The following is a 20,195-nucleotide window of genomic DNA, read 5'->3' as shown; positions in this document are numbered from 1 at the left end:
TTCTATGGTCCTCTGCCATAGTGACTAAACATCTAAACATTTTGACCTGTAGTGTTTAAACAATGCCAAAGGGACTTTTCATTTTGGGGGCACTGACTATTTGTATGAGAGAAGGATTTAGTTTTGACTGATGAGTTTGCTGTTTTGGGAGAGATATGACCTTTTGCAGGTGTGCTATGGAGTTTTGCTGAACCATCTATGTTATTTTGAGAGATGAGCCACAGCAATCGAGAAGGAAATTTTCATTTTGGGGGCACTGACTATTTATATGAGAAAATTATTTGGTTTTGAAACTTGAGTTAACTGTTTTGGGTGAGATATGACCTTTTGAAGGTGATCTATGTAGTTGTGCTGAACCATATGGGCTATTTTGCCATTTGCACTTAGAGCTCTGAGAATGTCATTTCTGTTTCGTGAAATGATCCAAAGCAATGGAGAAAAACTGTAAAACGTTATTGTAGCATAAAATGAAAAATCACGACTGCAGCCCCATCTTGTGGCAGGAAGGATATTGCTGTTATTTACAGTTCCCCCACAGTCCTAAAATGGGTCTTTACTAAGCCACAACAATGCACTGTTTAAATCAGTTACCCAGTTTGAGTTGCATAAGCCCGATCAAATCAAAGCTAAATATGTTTGGCTTTTTCTGTTGTGGACATTAGATCACCGCTAGTTGTTGGTAATCTCATCAAAAATAGCTTTTCATTACCGAGCAAAGATGTTTTGGCTGCGCTGGTCAGACGCCCAGAATTGAGGGACCCGGACCCCTCCGCCGACATTTCAATGATCACATTTCTTGGCAAAAGCCAAAAAATGGCATGAAATTACTATCTTGAGTAGATTACAATAAATGTGAGTGTCACTTTGATTCATGTCATCAGCATTGTATTGGCCATGAGAGGTGCCTTATGTATCAAAGCAATCATAGCTCTTCGAGTAAGACATGCTCTAAAACACTATAAAGTCAGGCAGCTGTAATAAAACAATGTAGGTAAATGTCGGGTCCAACCATCTCTATTTACAGATGTGGTCATGATAGCACATGTGAAATTACACAATAATAAAGACAATATCAAAACCAACCCAACCAGAGTCTCATAAAATGATGAGGTCGAAAGAAGAAGAGTACAAGGATAACAAATGAACCAATAGACACCTATGTTGCTGAACCCGTTTTAAAAACTCTGGACTGCAACTCCACTAAACCTCATGCAGGATAAATGAAGCACAGTGTGCAGTACTATATATTTGATAAGCTTTGGAGAGCCAACTCTGGGTGAGCTTCTTAAAATGGCGGCTGCGAGTCACTTTATAAAAGGAGAGGAACAGCCTAGCCCTGGTACCAGGACCGTTACAGAGGAAGAAAAGGGTTAAAGAGCTTCATAATGTTCTATTAGGAAGAGAAGGTACAGGGAACATCTCATGCTCATGTGGAAAACAAGCACAAAGGTCCCGTGCTTTCATTACGTTCCTGTCAAGACATGATGTAAGAATCTATTTATGAAGCGCTATTTTTACCCAACAAATAAATAAGTAAAGCATTCGTTATATACCACCCACTGGCACATAATTTCCAGGTTGCATGAGATCCTACTTCACATCCTCTATGTTCTAGAGAGGCAAGTAGCTTTAGCTCAGATGAGAATTCACGGTAAATGGTCAAAGAAAGAACCCATTAAATTCTGAAGCAGATCCGGGAGCTTTATAATTTAAAGAAGTTATTTAGGGCGCAGATATTTACATGCGTGTTCAATTTGATGCAGCTTGAATGAATGTAAAAACCAGTTGGGCCTTAGAGGAGGCATGCGCACCATTTAGTGCCATTCAAGTCTAATCATTTACTGTAACCAGTGCTCAAAAAGCCTTGTGGCTTGTTGGGATTAGCCATTTTTTATTATTTGCAGGCCAGAATGCACCAGAGAGGCCCTATTAAGAACATTCCTCATTGAAGAGTGAGGGACAAGGCCTCAGCTGATGCACTGTTGAGGTTTCCCTCAGAATAGCAACCTACACCACGGAGTCAAGCCAGGCTGTCTAGTTAGCACTTCGGCGGCAGCTCTCTGTGGTTCCTCATGACTGGAATGAGAGCTATGCAGCATGACATTTCGTCAATATCAGGAGGGTATGCTGGGGGGGTTTAATTCATAATCCAGCTGGTTTATATGGGCTCAGGTCTACTCAAGAGCCTATTCAGATGCATTAGAGGTTCTGCGTGTGGAAGGACAAGCATGACAGGACATTGGCACCCTTTGTATCTTCTGCGGGTCGATGCTATGCCCGTCCTGTTGAGACAGACACCTCCGACATGTTGTCTTTCGATGTATTATTCCATCCACGGCAGTTTCCATGGTGTGCCATTTCACTGAAGCAGATTTTGTTCACCATCAGAGGATGAAAGCCTGATCTTTACTCTAGTGGTCATCGTGTTTAAGTGTTGAACAAGTGTAAATTTTGACCTATTGGTGGAGCTAAACAGAACAAAAAAAATATCAGGGTATCCATTTCAAGCGGCACACTTCTAATGTGGTAAAAAAAACAAGCAAGTTTCCATGGAGAGGACATAACAGGAATTAAATATAGTCACCTCCCATAAGGAAATTAGATCAGCAACTGTAAAAACAAAGCGTGTTAAAGTCAGCCACCGATGTTTATCACCTTTGCATCGCAGCTGGTGCACGTTACACATTTTAAAAGGCAGAAAGTCTACATAGTCTGAATAGTTATGCGATGAGTGCAATGAACAATCCGTTGCTTGACCTTGAGAGCCTTAAAGCCTCATAGTTCATTTGACCTTATCTGTCCAAAGTCACACACAAAATATCGAGCGAATGACAACTTATACCAAATAAATGCCATAACCTTGATTAGGTAATATAATTATTGCACAGCCTACAAGGGGATAAGAGACTTGTTCACAACATGTGATACTCATTATTATCCAAGCAAGGATTCAAGTTCAACGTCTAACAACAGCAAAGACCAATAGGGTTTGACTTCCAGCCACATTCTTGTATAAGTGTCAGAGTCCAGATTAACAACGATGCCTGTTACCTGCCAACGAAGGTCATCATTAAATTACCTATATTTGAAATTACAGCCTAGGGTGACAGCTCAAAGTATAATCTGTATCTTTTAATTAGAATCCAACCAGACATGAATTTTTAGAGGCCCATGCCATCCCCGATATTGGGCAGTAACAAAATTCCAACACAAATATGTTCGCCAATAAAATTGCCAATAATTCCTAAAATATCCTTATAAAACTTTTATGACAAAGCATATGTAATTGAGGCATGATATTTGACACTTTAAATTTTATATGAAGGGAACAAACTATCGGTGCATATCTGTATTATACTGATATCTGTGAAAGCCAATATGAATAACTATAATGAATGTCAATAAATATAAAACACAAACATATCAAACTAAAATTTGTTTTTTTTATATTGGGACATATCGAAAAACATAAACTCAGATACCAACATGACTATGAAATGTGTTTTTGATTCATCGGTCTGGATTTTTTGCCACAATTAACACTCTGACTGTACAACTATACAACTTGCTCCTTCTTTCCTCTGACAGGTATATGTGGAAGGTAACTGTGATGTCAAACAGAAGAATCACATACCACAAACAAAGTGAACCCACCCTTCATCTTCTTGTCAGCAACTGTTCTGTGAAAGATGAGCACACTGTCATCAGTAATTACTGCAATGAGAGATACACTTCACCACTAACTTGTCATTGGTAGCCCTTCCCCTCTCCTTCTGGCTATATTCATCCCTCCTTACCTCACACAGTGGCCCCCACCACCAACACCACCACCCTCCCACACCACTCCCCCTTAATAATAACCCACCCGCTTTGAGCATCCATCTGGCTGCACGGAAGAAGCCTCTCCTTGAAAGTCCACTGTCAAGGCACAGGCTTGCAGACGGCAAATGTGACCGAGTTTTCCCCAAAGGGTTGAATATCCAGTAAAACCCAGGAGGCAGGAGGTATATATCGAACCTATAAACCCATTTCACAGCCTCAGTGGGTGTGAGGACAGAGCTGGAGACAGGTAAACCACTCTTCCTCTCTATTTGTTTGTGGCTTTGTGTGAACAAAGGGCACATTGTGACTGTGGGTCAGACCTCACTTTCTTTATGATTTCCAGGTGGATTTGAGTTAGTGAAAAGATGGAAGGAGAAACACTGGGGATTTAACATGGTACGCTCGAGAGGACTCCGAGAAACTTGATCAAAGTTCACTCTTCATTTGTTGTGTACTGTGGAATGATGGTGTGTGAAAGACTAAGACTTTCTTTCAGTTTTCTATCCTATATTTACCTTTGATTCTCAATCTATGATCAAATACATGCTTAATATTGTACAAATTTAAACAGTATTACTTGAAAAATGGAGCGAGATAAAATTCCACTGTCCCTCATTTTGTCAAATTATCATGTTGTCTATCACTGCTGTGCATATACAGTAGATTGGTGAATTGACTACATCAAACACTGAGCACCTGACCTCTGACAATGGAGATTTACGAGCAGCAATAGTCTGCGGTCAGACAGTGATGAGGTTATTAGAGGATCGCAGCTAACTTTAGCTCTGGAGCTGCGCATCATCTGTGTTTATCTTGCACTCAGTACGACTTGACCTCTGAGTGACCATGGTCTTGAAGTCTGTAAGCCGGGGATCCATCCGGAGAATGGCAATAAGTGCATAATCTTTGTTTTGCAGCTGCACAAAACTTGGTATGCAACAGTAAAATGAAAGGCTTCCAATATCCACTTCAGAGAACAAACTTTTTTCAATTTTCTTTGAACTTGAGGAAAGTGGTGGCATGAAAATGTTTGTATCTCACACATATTTTACATCTGAACTTATGACTCAATCATAAAGTTAAATAATGTAAATATATATTCGAGTGGTATATTGTATATCTTATCTAAGGTATCTAAAGTAGTTTTCTGAATGAGGCTTTATTTGGCTGATAAGCAATGAAATATAAAACCAAACTAGAAAAAAGCATTTTGTAGATTGTTTTAGTTTACTTAATTTAAAACAGGAACAATATATTACACTGACAATTACCTTATACTGTATTGTCATACTATTTTTCAATGATTTGGAAAATAGGACCTGTACGTTTTTGGCAAACCCAATTCAAGCCATGCAGAGTGTTGATACATTACTTGATTCAGTTAATAAACGCGGGTGTCTGGTTTTATTATTGTACTAATGGTTCACTTTCTTTTCACAGGTCACACTTTGGGACAGTTAACTCGCCAAAATGTGGAAAAGGGGGAAGGGCTCCGGTCCCGGTGTGAGACAAAGTACAGTACAGCAATCCCTGATTCCCCATTCCATGTCTTCTGCTCATTTCAATTCAATCTGTACAGATGTTATCAACAAGGGGGTCCAGATACTGAAAACTGACTGGTGTTGGGCAGAGATTATAACTAGATTAGATATGACATTTTTGCAATACTTTTCTGCATTCACAAGGTTTTATTAAAATTTGGATACTGATCAATTAAAACAGACAAACAATCTTCTTTACATTCAGAGTGCCTGATGGAAAAACATTAGACCAACTGCTGTAACAGAATGTATTAACCCTGTTTTCCCCAACTAAGAACACAAAAAACGTGATTTAATTTTTTTTAGGAAACATTATAAACCAGCAGTCAATATTACAGAGGTATACGTTAATGGAGAGTTACCCCAACAACATGATGTACAGTATCTCTCTGAAACATACAAATCCATGAGTTATGCAAGTTCACATTAGACACAGATGACAGGCACTTGTTGACTAAAAGTAATTCGGTAATAGATTCAGGATGACAAGAAATCCTCTCTGGATTAAGACTTCCTGTCTGCTGCCCTTTACTCTGACCCTCTCTGTGCTTATAGGTTTATTCAGACCTTCATTAGTTTTTCCTTTCCACATGAAAACGAGAAATTTTCTTCCATCAATATAAGGAAATGCCTGCAGGACATAATCTGCAATTTTCAATGAGTCAACTAATTAATTGCTTTTATTGCATATAAACATACATATGATTATAAATGAGTATTGACCTTGTGCTTCTTACTGATCTTGTGCAATTTCTCTTCACCCAGATTTCTCCCTCGTTCATCGATATATTCAACATTTTAATGAGGTGTCTGGCAACAAGTCAGGTGATTTGAAAGAGCCTTTTATTTTCTATTATACAAATATAAAACCTTTGAGGTCTCCATGCATGACTGCACTCTATCAACACAAAGCTGAGCTGTATCCATTATTGTGACCCATGGAATAAGTATTGAATAATACATTAAGGATTATTGAATACCGTGTTTGCTTGTGACCTGTGGCCTGTCTTTGTGTTGATAACCTGAATTATCTGTTTGCTACCTTCTCCATCATATCTCTATCACATCAGTCGCCCTCAGTCACATGTCTGAAAGCGTGACGCTTCTCCCATTTCTCGTAATAATAGTCGCTCTTCCCCGGATTAATGTTTTTATTCATTGATTTGTCTTTGATCCTCCATCCCTGTGCGTCATAAGCCTGATAGCAAAATGCCCGACAGCAAAGCAGGTATATGCCGGGGATCTCAGAGCGGCTTTATTGCACTGATCTTACCACTTTTGAATAAGTAGAAAGGTGAAACGATTATTTCATTAATAGGCTGGCATATTGTCATGTCATATTTCAAGCTTCTACAATGTGAAGATTTATTGATTTTCTCCATTTATATATTTCTGAGTGGAATATATTTAACAATGACAGAGGCATGCATGTGTGTGCTTTATTTTTTGATCAAACCTTACATTTTACCCTAAAATCGAGGGTTGCATCTTTTATTTGTGTTCAGCACTTACCAATCGTGTATCAGTCAAAAAACAAATGTTTCTGTCAACACATGAAACATCACCGAGAATGTTTGATATTTGTGAAATCTGTTGCATGGGCGCAAAAAGAAAAGTTGAATTCTAGAGAGGCAGTAATCCACACTTCATCTAAAAAATTTAAAATCCTGCCGTGCTGAATTGCTTTATAGGGTTTAAGTTATATAATGATTTGTTTGTAATATACTATAATATTTCTATACATAATTTTATATCATTGCTGGCTTTAGCCCTCATCCGCAAGAGATCCAAGACTCCTGGCGTGTTGATCACACAGTATGAGGTGAGCCTGCCTGAGGGAAAGAGCACCCCAGATTTCCAGAGTAAACCAGATCCTGTGGCCATCAAGGAAGGTGAGTTTCATGTTGTTACAACAGAACAATACAAATTACATATTTATGAAAGGCTATAAGCTTGGCACGTGAACAAATTAATTGAAATGATGAAGTTACATTTTATAGACTCTATTTACAGTTAGAAATTGTGAAAATAAACAATATTTCCACACACATCACAGGGAAATTAGCAGTTTTTAAGGCCGTGGTGATCGGGGACCCGAAACCAGAGGTGTCATGGAGAAGAGCTAAAGGAAATATTTCTGACAAGGACAAATATCTAACTAAATATGAAAAATCAACTGGGGAGTATATATTAGAGGTAAGTGAATAAATCATTTCAAATGCAGTAAATATCCTGTGAATGCTGCTCTTACTTTTAGTTTTTAACAGCAAAGTAAAACATCCACGTATATTAGTACATATGTTGTATTTTGTTGTGTAAAATTCAAACATCTGTTTACTGCATTCTTTTTTCATTTCTCCAGGTTCACAAAGTGTCTGCTGACGACACTGATATATACAAATGCTGTGCTGTGAACGAGTTTGGCAAAGCCGTCTGCACGGCTACATTAACTGTAACTGATGGTAAGAGTTGCTAAAGCAATGCATTTAAATGGTAAATCCAATGTTATCATTGCAACTAACTCTGACCAATGTATAGATCGTCCAGAGTCTAATCTAAGGTATAACTGAAAAACGTTCACAAATCTGTTGCCATTTTCAGTGTCAACAGATCCATCAGATTTCAGAAAGTTGTTAAGGAAAAGGTAAGAAGAACAGATATTACGATATAAAAACCCACCTTTACATATACTGTATATAATTTATTATTGGTCTTTGTTTGGCCGTAAACATTAAGAGCTTTATGAGCTAATATGTTTTGATCATTATCTCTAGTAAAGCAGAGCAAGTGGATGGAGAAACTGAGGATAAATTCTGGGATGCAATGCTGAGTGCTGACATAAGAGACTATGAGCGCATCTGTAGTGAGTTCGGTGTCACAGACTTGTATATGGTTCTAAAGAAAGTAGAGGAGAAGAAGAGGGAGAGGATGCAAAATAAGTGCAAGGTATGAAAACTCAAGCTAAATCATCGATATACACTCTTACCAACTATTCCATCATGAACTTGTCTTTTCTCTGACGATATGGCACAGATCACCGGAACAGTCATACTGTGCGTTGTAACAACAATGTGATCAATATAGGTGATCATTTAAAAAGAAACTGAAATTGCATTTTGAATATTCATAAGTCGATTTAGTAACAACTTTTACCCCTGATTTCAGGTCATTACATAATTTGCTTAAATAAATTTAACCGCAAGCCTGGTTAATTGTCTGTAACCCTTCTGTTTGTCTAGCAGGATGGTGGCATTCCGTCTGATGAAAACGCAACAGAGAAGCACAATCTAAACGGTGTTGCGAGGAAAAAAGATTTCAGTTTAAAGAGCCTGTTACAGGAGAACCCAGGGCTGACCCAGCTGGATGTTGAAAAGCTCAACCTCCTCGAAACGGCCCTGAATCAGGAGGATTCTGAAGAAATCAAGCTCCTGCTTACAGAGTTTAAACGTAGGTTCAAGGGGGAAAACGTGGCATTGAAAGGTTTTTAAAAAAGAATAATGAAATGGTCCACCAAGTGTCCAATCTCTGACTTGTCTGGTTACTTCTTTAGATTACGATTATTCTGGACCAGGGTGATGCTTACACTACAAAACTATTTCCCTTTTCCCCAGTTTCGAATGTGGACTTCGTTGTCAAAATGCAGGAGATTACAGCCCAAGAAAGAGAGGATGCCCTCTTTGAGTGTCTCCTGACACACCCACTACCAAGTATTACATGGATGGGAAAGGGCAGCACTCTGGAGGATGGAGAAAAATATAGCATAACGGTGTCAGACCATAAACTGATCCACAGGCTGTTAATCAAGGACTGCATGCTGCTGGACAAAGGCATCTATTCAGCTGTGGCTGGCATCACATCCTGCAACGCCTGGCTGGTCGTGGAAGGTAACACTTTACAGAACAGTGCTGCAATAATCAATATGTGTGCAGTTAATGATTTTCACAAATAATTGTGAGTTATGTTGTCATGCATGTTCCAGCTGAAGGTGACCACACACCTGCCGGTAACAAGAGACCTCGTAAAACAGCCGTGGCGCGTGGAGCACAGATCGACCTTGAGAAAGTGGCCAGAGAGCAACAAATAAAAAACCAGGAGGAGATGGAGAAGATTTTAGCAGCTGTCAAAGCAAAGTACGACGAAGGACAAACCAAAGGAGAAAGCAGATCAACCGATGGTGGAAGAGACCCTGAAATAAATGCAATCACTGGTCTGGGTAAAAACGCAGGAGCAGGAGAGGACAAGGTTGACGCAGCAAAAGCCACCGTCCTGTCTGAGCAAACAGGAAGCAAAGGGAGCAAAGGGAAGCCAAAGAAGAAAAACCCAAGAAGAGATGGCAAAGCATCAAAACCGAATGTTCCCGGGTGTGTAACAAAAACAGGAGGGATGGTAGATGCCCCCGAGAACCAGAAATCTGATGGAGTGGATTTTGACAAGGTAACAGGTAAAGTCGATCTATGCCCAACAATGCATTTCCTCCATCAGCACTTCAGTGAGTAATCGGTGCAGGTTAATAACTTGGGTGTGTGTGTGTGTGTGTTCAAAACATGCTATGTTAATTATTTCAAAAGCAGAAGACTGGGCAGAACGATTCAACATGACTCAACTGATTCATATTTCAGTATAGTACAGGGGATTCCCAGCCACCATAAATAATACAATACATTTCAGCTTCGGATATCATTGAGAACCGGCAGCTCGCAGAAAGAAGGATGTGGGAGTTGCATGTTCTCCCCGTGCCTGCGTAGGTTTTCTCTGGGTCCATGTTCCTCCCACAGTCCATAGACATGTCATTTGGAGACTCTTAATTGCTCATAAATGTTAATGCGAGCATGAATGGTCATTAATCTTTGTATGTTGGCCTTGCGGTGACCTGTCCAAGGTGCACCCCGCTTCTCGCTCAATGTGAACTGGGATTACCTCCAGCAGCCCTCAATGAATAAGAGGTATAGCTAATTAGTGGATTGATATCATTGGGAATTCCCAGCTGAACTATTTTATTATAACTGACCACAGATGCAGATGAAGAAGAATATTCTGAGGACAGCGAGGACTTCAGTGAATCCAACGATGATTCAAGCTTAAAGCACGGTCCAGACATTGAAGGTAGAGTATCTGGAAACATGTAGAAAATATATTGCTTTTATTTATTCTTTTGATCGAATGTAGTGTGTGTGTGTTGAGCTCAACTGCAGAAGCACAGACGTAACCCAGATTCAAATATTTGCCACAGGTATAAGTGAAGTGAGAGATTCCGATGGGAACATAGTGAAGTCTAGCAGACGATCAAAGAGAACAAAGAAGGTCCATTGGGAACATCAAACATCTGGTGAGACACAACAGGGATTATACTGCATCTTCTGCATGGAGGAGATACAGGAATACAACTGACCAAAGATTAGTCATCTAAGATATACTCTAAAACTGATAAAAAGTTGAAAAAGTGATTTTTCAACTTCCTTGTATTGTAAAATGAAAATCACATCTGATTGTTTTTCCTATTGTTTCATTAAAACAACAGGCTTTGACTCAAGCCAAGAAAATAACAGAAATAAACAACAGCAATAACAATTATATTTGCTGGTTCCTGAAATCAAGTGCAATAAGCAGAGTGAGCATCTGGAACACCACTAATGACACCATTTTCTCTTTCATTAGTGTAACTTAGTTTTAAATGATGAAAAATAAATAAATAAAATAATCAGCAGATTGGTAAGGAAAGGCTGATATGTTGGAATAATGAATAAATTTATAAAATTTGAAAAAGAGTTTGTCTTAGGTTGGAGGAGAACTAATCAGGATGTCTTTTAGTCTTTGTTGCTGTGCTGCTGTTGTTGTTTTTTGAAGATGTGAAGAATTTTTAATACAATATATAAAACAACAATGAAATAGTGGAGACACTGAAACTCCAAGGTGTTAAGTGAAATGTGAACAACCCAAACGCTGTGTCTCAGATCCAAATGAACAAGCGAGTGACTATGAAGAAAGTGACAGTGAAGACAACGAGGACCCGACTGGTGAAGTCAAGAATCCACGTCGGGCAAAGAAAAGCCAACAGCAAGCCAACGCAGGCAATGGTAAGAGATTGGAAGTGTTGCATAAGTGCATGGAGGCAACTTCTGGTTAGTCAGAAAATAACCTGGATCTTCTGGATCTTTTATCTGTGGTACACAAACGTCGTCAGTCCTAACAATGTTATTTTTGCGTATTGGCAGAAATAGTTTTCTGTATGTTTTCCAGTACGATGTATTATGTTATGGTTAAGCAATTTGATTTTACAATAATTGCACAAACAACTTTATGACCACTGATACGGCGTCTGTTAATTTTTAAGCTAAATTAAAAAAAAAAAATGTATATGTGTAAAGCTATGATTTGAATATTAAGGTGAAAAAGAACTCAGTGACTGTGAGGAGATGGACGATGACACTGGTGCTGTCAAACCTAAAAGGCGTAAAAGACAAGGTCCACTGATAGAAGACGTGGTGATTGGTGAGTAAGTTGTAGATATCCATGTCTGACCTCTGATTACTGCAATCTGTATACATGCATTAACATAGTGACCTTAACTGCATATTTATAGGTCATGTTTCTACATGTTACTGTCGGGGGTGTCAACACTATAGAATGACAGCAGCTGAAACACATGCTATAGCACTTAAAACAACTCTGTAAGGGCCAAAAAAATAACTCACTGCATCGTCTGCTTCACTTCAAAAGTCCTGCGCTCATCGATAATAGTTACTAACAGCAGCAGACAGGCTGTTCCACACGACTGGAGCCACTCAGGGGTTTAGTGCACAATCTGCTGGAGTAAAATATAGAGCTAAAAAAAAAATTGAATTGAGATGATGGAACGAATTCCGACACAAACCATTAGAAAGTAAATACGTTACCAAAGGTTCCCACACCTACTTATTATGACTGGAAAGGGTGGGGAGTACTTTTACAAATTTGCTGAATATCAGGTTAGGGTAATTTCTTTCCCATGCAAAATGAATGAGAATAAATCTGGGTAAAAAAAAAAAAATGTTTAACTCTTTAATCTCTAAACTCCAAGGAAAGGTATCAACATAAATAGAAAACCACCTTGTATGAGGGTTTATAAATATATTGCCTAACAGTTTACACTACTGTTTACGATAGATCCAGGGGTCCAGTTCATCTGTGGATTGTCTGATGTCAGTGCCATCATCAGTGAGACTGCTGAATTAACATGTAAGCTCAGCAGTGGAGACTGTGACGGAGCCTGGTTCAGAGACGGAAAAAAGGTTAGTCCTGCAGGTAAAACTCATCATTTTCTCACTGGGTTGGCGTTCACCAGGAAACTATGGCCTCGGGAGCTAAAGCTGCTTCCATTCATATGATCAAGACAAACAAAAAAAGCAATATGTTCACTATCTTTAGATCTAGTGCAGTTTTGTTCACACGCTGATACTTTACAAACAAACCAAGATGTGTACAGTCAGCATTAGATCATACAGGTAAGCCCATCGTCATCCTGCATTCTCTTGTGTTTTGTACAACAACATTACAAGGATGATTGTAGATAAATATCAGATGATCACCTCATCAGTTCACAATCAGCAGATGGATTCAACGGTAGTTTAGCCTTTTAATTTATGGTCAAATCACATTCTTCAGTTGATCTGGTTGCTTAGCCCACACTAGTCTGATTGACAGACACCAATCAAATGAACTGATGTAAAATGGGACAGACTGTAGTGTGTAAAGATGGACAAGAGGCATGAAGCAAAAGCACCTTTACGCCCCCCAGTGGCTGGCAGTATTATAGGTCCTAAACCTAGTTTCCCTGCTCCTCCTCATATTTGCTGTTCACCTCTCTTTAAAAAGCTAAAAACCCTAAATATATTTAAAAGAAAAAGAGAATATGTAATATTTTCTTGAGAGAGAATCTGCTGCCACTGTAAGTGAATCACCACAGGATTCATACACTATGTCGTCATCTGTGATTTACTTCAAATATCTGGCAGATGTTTAGTCACTGGGTGGGACACACCACAGCTGGACATGAAGTCCTCTGGAGCGTTCACCGTTTCTGATCTGAGTGACTAATTAACTCGCAATTGTTTCTTCTTTTCATCTGTCATCTGCCCGCTTTCCTATCAGATATCCCCAGACGACAATTTCATTATCACAAAAGATGGTGCGATCCATAAATTAATGATAATCAGGTGCGTGGAGGAGCACTCTGGGAAATATCGCTTTGAAGCAGATGGTCGTAAAACAGAGGCGATGATCAACGTCAAAGGTTTGAGAATTCATCATGATAACACACTAACGATATTTGCTAACACGCAGCAGAAGTAAAAAAGGGAAGATTCTGTGTTATATTTTTAGCCATAGGTTATAAGTTATTAGTTTGAAATCAGATAACTGCTTGATACAATCTCAACACTAAACGACCCTGTGCCCCCCTTTTGGTTTTAGATCCTCCACGGTTTCGCCCTGAGGAGCTCAGTGCCTTCACTGAGCCTGTTATCGTCAAAGTGGGGCACAACGCCATCTTCAAACTGCATTTCCTTGGCCACGAGCCCATCAAGATTCAGTGGTACAGGGAGGGAGATGAGCTCCACGATGACAGCAACACAAAGATAGAGAGGTTTGCCAGTCACAGCCGCTTGCTCCTCAGCAGGTGCCAGAGGAAGGAAACGGGAGACATCAAGATCAAGCTCAAGAATGAACACGGCTTCACTGAGGCCCTTTCACAGCTAATTGTGCTTGGTGAGATAAGGAAGGATGAGCTGATTGAATAAGCTATACACATGTACAAAATATGACTATAAACGTAAGACAAATACCTAATCAATTAGGTAATGATGCATCTAATCTAACCCTGCATAAAGTAGTATCTTTGGAATTAAATGATTTTTGCAGTAAGCCGCATCGTCATACGTACTTTGATGTTGTAAAAGCACAAGAACAGCAAACATTAGTGTGGTACAACGCTTCAGAGCTCATCAACAGAACTGTTACAACCTGGACACATCATGTGCTTCTTTCCAAACTGCTGCCCTCCAACCATCAATCAAGAGATGGCCTCTTGTTCTACTTTAAGCAGAATCGAAGACAGCGAGAATGTGACATGTTAAAGATTGTTTTTAGGAAACACAAGTCAGAGCTTGACAAAAGCAATTATGATCTAACTACACCTGTCATTGCTGGCAGCAACACACATGTCAAATTTGACTATAATTATCTTTCACTGGAAACAATGGTTCCCTTGTGAAAATGTGCTATTTGTGTTCTCACATACTGGAAGATAAAGCTTTGTCAAATGTTAAAATGTCTTGACGTTTCAGACAAACCCACGTCACCTCTGGGTCCTGCCGAGGTGATGGAGAACTCGCCGACATGTATTGAATTCAGGTGGCGGCCTCCTAAGGACGACGGCGGCTCACCAGTGATCAACTACACAATCGAGCGTCAGCAAGTGGGTCGAAACACCTGGAAGAAAAGAGGCGAGATCCCAGGTGTGCCCAGCTTCCGTGATACAGAAGTGGAACATGGCCGGAGATACTGTTACCGTGTCCGAGCAGTGACTGCGGAGGGAACAAGTGAAGTGATGGAAACCGATGACATGCAGGCCGGCACGCTGGGTGAGCAAAACTGGTGTCACATCATCTGAGCTTTCACCGACAGGTTGATTTGGGGTAAATATACATGTTGCTTTTAATGTGACAGAAGCTTGAATCTGTGCAAAACTTAGGCAGGACCCACGTTAGTCCCTTCACAAACAGGACAATCTTGCTGTGAGTCAGTGCAAACCACTGGTGAAAATTATGGGATGTGCAATTATACGAGGTCAACAAAGGCCAAATGCAGCTCGACTTTCAAACAATAAAATATGACGATGAATGAAACGGCTTTCTCACCAGCAATACAAAACTCTGATTGCCATTGAATGTGCCAAAAAAGTCAGACAATAGAAGTTCCACTTCACATCCCACAAAGATGGCAACCACTGTCCCTGGGAGGACCAAAACCTAATGCTACCTGAGAGACAATTTAAAGAAGTGCCCTGTTCCACATCTAAAAGAAATTCTAATAAATCAGTGAGAGAAACAAATCACACCTTTTCATGCCCCGACAGCCAACTAATAAAAAGCCAGAAGAAAAGGCATAAGCTTAAATCAACACTGCACAATAACACAGGTCCAGTACGGCACAGCGAGCGGCCGACAACAAAACCAGCATAAGACAAATGAGAACAGGTTGAACTTACTGTTTGAGGTCGTCTTGAATAAGAGGTCCGTGTAACTGTCTTTCTCGGAGGAGTCGGTGTGTTGTGTTAGTTTTCCATCGGGACCTTCAGTCTCTGTAGCCTGTGCCACTCCACAGAAACAAGTGAAAGCCGGAAATAAGTCCTCTCCAAGTCGTGATCCAGTTTTCTCTACACAAGCTGTTGGAAATGTAGAAGAAGCCTCACAACCAGTCTGTTCCCCTTCACTGTCCAAATGTCTGCAGATTTACAACCAGAGGTTTGGGCCTCACCTCCATAGATTCAGGTTTTCCTCTAAAATCTGTTTTTTTAATTTTTAAATAGTATCTTTACAGCATGAGGCAGCCATGTGTCAGAAAGGATCAATTAGGACCAATGATAAACTATTCAGTTGATGGACTCTGCTGCACTAGCCTACTGATTCAACCTACTGGTTTAAGGTTAGTAATTAGTTATTAGTTTGTCAATATTTACAAAAATTTGTTGTCAATAACTGGTCAATATTTAAATCAATAATTTATCTAAACAGTCCCAATACAACCCAGTTTGCTAGTCTACGTTAGCATTGGTCGTCTGGTAGCATGTTCTGCTATGCTGTCATATATCAACATGCTAATATCTAACGTTAGCCTGCATACATTGCTAACAAACACTAGTTTGCGCATGTTTTTTTAGCCTAACATTAAACCAAATGCTATTAAACTGGAGATACATTTGAGCGGTGAAAACTTAAAACTAATGGTACTTAAAAGAGAATAAGGTTTATATATTTGGGGCTTTTAGCATTAGCCTTAAACCAGCCTGTTACTCCTCTGAAGGACTCACCTCTGCTCTGGAGACATGTTATATCCACATATATCCAAATAACTCTGAGAATCTCAAACCCAGTTTGAACCAGGATGAGGACCTGTAACTGAATCAGTGCACGTGACACAGGTGTGCTGCTCCAAGGCGCTCTCCACCTGCCCAGGGGGCGTAACCTGCTTCTCGCGCAATGGCTCCTGGGATTGACTCCAGCCCCGCCCCTTGAACCTGGATAGAGGATGGATGGATGGAGGAGGGGAGAGGAGGGATGAGAGGATGGATGAGAGGAGGGACGGTTGGATGAGAGGAGGGACGTTTCAATGACAAAATTGATGGATGGATGAGAGGAGGGATGGTTGGATAGTATTTATGAAAACACACAAAAGATCTGTTGTTTAAAAAACAGACCTACTTAATCATCAGCTGATTCAGTGTCGATGCTGCCCCCTGCTGTGCAGCATTAGACATTAGCCTGGTCTGTACTGTGTGTCCTCTCCAATGCATTTTGCATATACGATGAATGAGTAAATACCAACCCTGTCATTCTTTTGAATTAATTAACAGTAATGTAGACAATTTGTCTGTTTAGAATAGAGCAGAATATAAATATTTATTGTCCACTTGTGTAGAAATGTATCTTTGGTTATAGAAAGCAGAGCTTTTCATGTGATTAACAGGGGGAAGAAGGATATGTGACAATTCATACATTGGGGAAATTACCTTAACATGGACTACAATACATGAAAACAATAAATACAGTAAATAGGGTAAATAAATGAGCCTGTAGGGTAAGTATTAGAAGTAAAGGTGATAGAATAGACTCAACTAAGAGGTTATCATGACAGGGAGGAGACGATATGGTCAATAACAGTTGATTAACCATAACACGTCCCTGCTTGTGACCTGATGAGAGTTTAAAAGAAAAGTTCATTCTGTCAGATTTCAACTTCAACCTCTGGAATGACCTATTTCTCTCCACTCTTCAGCTTTTCCCGGTCCTCCAGCGCCCCCGAAGGTGGTCAGCGCCTTCGACGACTGCATCAACCTCTGCTGGAACATACCGATCAACACAGGAGGTTCACGTATCCTGGGTTATATTCTGGAGAAACGCAAAAAGGGCAGTAATCTCTGGACTGTGGTCAACGCCGTGGATGGGCTGATAAAAGGTTGGCTTCTTTGTTTTTTTGTTTATTTCACCCTTATTCCTGCTGCCAGTGGTTCAGTCTGTGACAATGAGGTTTGGTTGTTGCTCTTTCTTTAAATGTACTCGCAGAGAAGAGATATACCGTGAAGGATGTCGTGGCAGGTTTGGAATATGAATTCAGAGTAACTGCCATAAACCTCTCAGGACCTGGTGAATTTAGCAACCCCTCTGAGTTTGTTTTTGCTCGGGATCCCAAAGGTAAGTGTTGCATACTAGAATAAACCACAAATACCACATTAAAGAAAGTATATGTATGCATAAACCATTCACTGCATGACATTTGACATGACTTTTTTAATTTCACGTGTATCCCAGAGCCTCCTGGTAAAGTAACAGGCCTGAAGGTGACAGAAACGTCTTACACCCACATGGTGCTGATTTGGACTAAACCTGAGGATAAACCGGGGATACAGGATGAGGCCAAAGGGTATTTTGTAGAAATTCGACAGGCCGACTGTATCGAATGGTCCCGCTGTGTCAGCATCCCGATCATCACCACTTCCTTCAGCGTGAAAGGCCTCAAGTCCATGGACATGTACTGGGTGAGGGTGATAGCGACTAATGATGGAGGAGAGAGTGAACCTGAGGAGCTGGCCAACTATGTGCTTGCTATGCCCTCGCCAGGTACAAAAACTCTTCTTGGAAACTGAATATGTTGTTTTTTACATTTTGAAGAAAGTCCACTCTGTCTTGACACTTTCGAAAGCTCCTGAAGTTAAATATTGTCCAAATCCATTATTCATTGTTTTTCTTCATTTCAGTGAGGCCAAAGTTCACCGACCACAGGATGAAGAGTTTTGTGGTAGTGAGGGCAGGAAACTCGGTCAGGATCACAGTTCACTTTGAGGTGAGATTCACATGTTCAACCCATGAAACAGGTGGGGGGGGGGGGGGACTTTAAGCATTCTATAAACTAAGACATTACCAATGCACTCTCTTCCAGGCCTCCCCACGGCCAGCTATCATGTGGCTAAAGGACCACGTGCCGGTGGCAAAGCGAGCGACGATAAGCAACTCTGACGGCTCGTCCCAGCTGCTGATCCCGTCCTCTGAGCGCTCGGATTCTGGCATCTACTCCATCCTGGTGAAAAATTTCGTAGGACAAGAGACATTCAGTACAGAAGTCCGAGTCACAGGTTAGATTTAAAAGATCTAGCTACATCCATTTTGAATAATATTTACTGGAGGACCTGCAGCCAGTAAAAAACGATTGTATTTCCAGATGATCCGAAGCCTCCTGGTCTGGTGGAGCTGGAGGAGAACGTACCCGACACAGTGACGGTGATGTGGGAACCGTCTCCTGATGAGAAGCGCGATGACCGCCTCCACTACACGGTGTCCGAACTGGACTCCACCAAACGCACGTGGACCACAGTCGCCGACAGACTCTTCAATAACAAGATCACAGTCTGCAATATCATGCACGGGAGGGAATATCACTTCCGCGTCTATGCCAAAAATGACATTGGCATATCGGCACATTCGGAGTCACCGACCTGGGGGATGGAGAAGAAGAAACGTGAGTTTGGATATCAGAATCAGAATCAGAATTCTTTTTATTGCCATGTATATTTGCACATAAAGGAAATTGCCTTGGTGTGGAAGTATTAAAAAGGGAAAATATCCAACTGTGAGATAAGACCTAATATCACATGACTACTCTCTTATAGAAAAGTTTGTGGTGAACGTACCGACCATGAAGGACTGTGACCTGCGATGTGCTCCGACTTTCCTTGTCCCCTTGAAGCTTCACACGGCGCCCAAAGGCTACGAGTGCTACATGAGCTGCGCGGTGAAGGGAGACCCCAACCCTCGAATCACGTGGTATCGAAACCACATCAGTCTGAACACAAACACCAACTATTACATCTCCAACACGTGCGGGGTGTGCTCCATGTTGATCCTCCGCGTGGGCCCCAAAGACGTGGGCGAGTACACCATCACCGCGGAGAACGACCTGGGCCGGGCTGAAAGCGCCACCGTCCTCAGTGTCAGGGGTGAGGCTGCAACACAACTATACTTTGATATAAAGAATAGATGAGAAAGAAAAGCACACAACGTGATGCTAAATCACTTTTCTCTTTTCCTTACAGAGTGAAGAAGCTAAGGACGTCTCAGTCTGAGCACGATTTATGTTAAAGTTCATTTTTCTCATATTAAATACTTGAATTGAAGTAGCTGTGGTGCTTGCATTTACTTCACTGACTATAATAAGAAACAAAATGAGGTATTTGAGTGTTTCTGAAGTACAAATAAAATTATTTCACAAATGAAACATTGCTCTCCTGCATGGTTCAGTGTGTTTGATGATGAAAGTCAGACGATCACTGCAGAACGTGGTGATTGTTGTGATTTCATATAAGCAGATACATAACAGTGATGACACTGTGAGTAGGTACATTATTCCAAAGGGTCCGTTTGTTCATGAGTTTTGTTGAACACATCATCCAGACAATTCACACTATATCTACCAGCACATAATCCACTGGTGAGACATTTTGACAAATGACAATTGAAAGTATTGTAAAAAAAAATGTCCCTATAAAAGCAATTTTCATCAGGATATGTTTGAAATTAAAGCAGA

The 20,195-nt window shown here is 40.5% G+C and overlaps 1 protein-coding gene across 1 annotated transcript; it reads left to right on the top strand.

Moving 5' to 3' along the window:
- The first annotated feature begins 5,292 nt into the window (after nt 1-5,292).
- LOC128441906 (immunoglobulin-like and fibronectin type III domain-containing protein 1) lies at nt 5,293-19,709 on the top strand. The gene is made up of 25 exons (XM_053424026.1): nt 5,293-5,335; nt 6,129-6,188; nt 7,133-7,255; nt 7,420-7,559; nt 7,726-7,825; nt 7,965-8,007; nt 8,138-8,309; nt 8,606-8,810; nt 8,975-9,247; nt 9,349-9,804; nt 10,377-10,466; nt 11,315-11,437; nt 11,748-11,852; nt 12,507-12,631; nt 13,491-13,632; nt 13,812-14,105; nt 14,684-14,980; nt 17,394-17,573; nt 17,681-17,809; nt 17,927-18,235; nt 18,373-18,458; nt 18,555-18,747; nt 18,834-19,130; nt 19,282-19,608; nt 19,705-19,709. Exons 1-25 carry the CDS (start codon nt 5,293-5,295, stop codon nt 19,707-19,709), a joined length of 4,317 nt encoding a protein of 1,438 aa, XP_053280001.1.
- Nucleotides 19,710-20,195: the final 486 nt, after the last annotated feature.

The sequence above is a fragment of the Pleuronectes platessa genome, chromosome 6 (genome assembly GCF_947347685.1).
Source record: "Pleuronectes platessa chromosome 6, fPlePla1.1, whole genome shotgun sequence".
Classification (NCBI taxonomy): domain Eukaryota; kingdom Metazoa; phylum Chordata; class Actinopteri; order Pleuronectiformes; family Pleuronectidae; genus Pleuronectes; species Pleuronectes platessa.
This window is presented reverse-complemented; position numbering and strand designations above follow the sequence as displayed.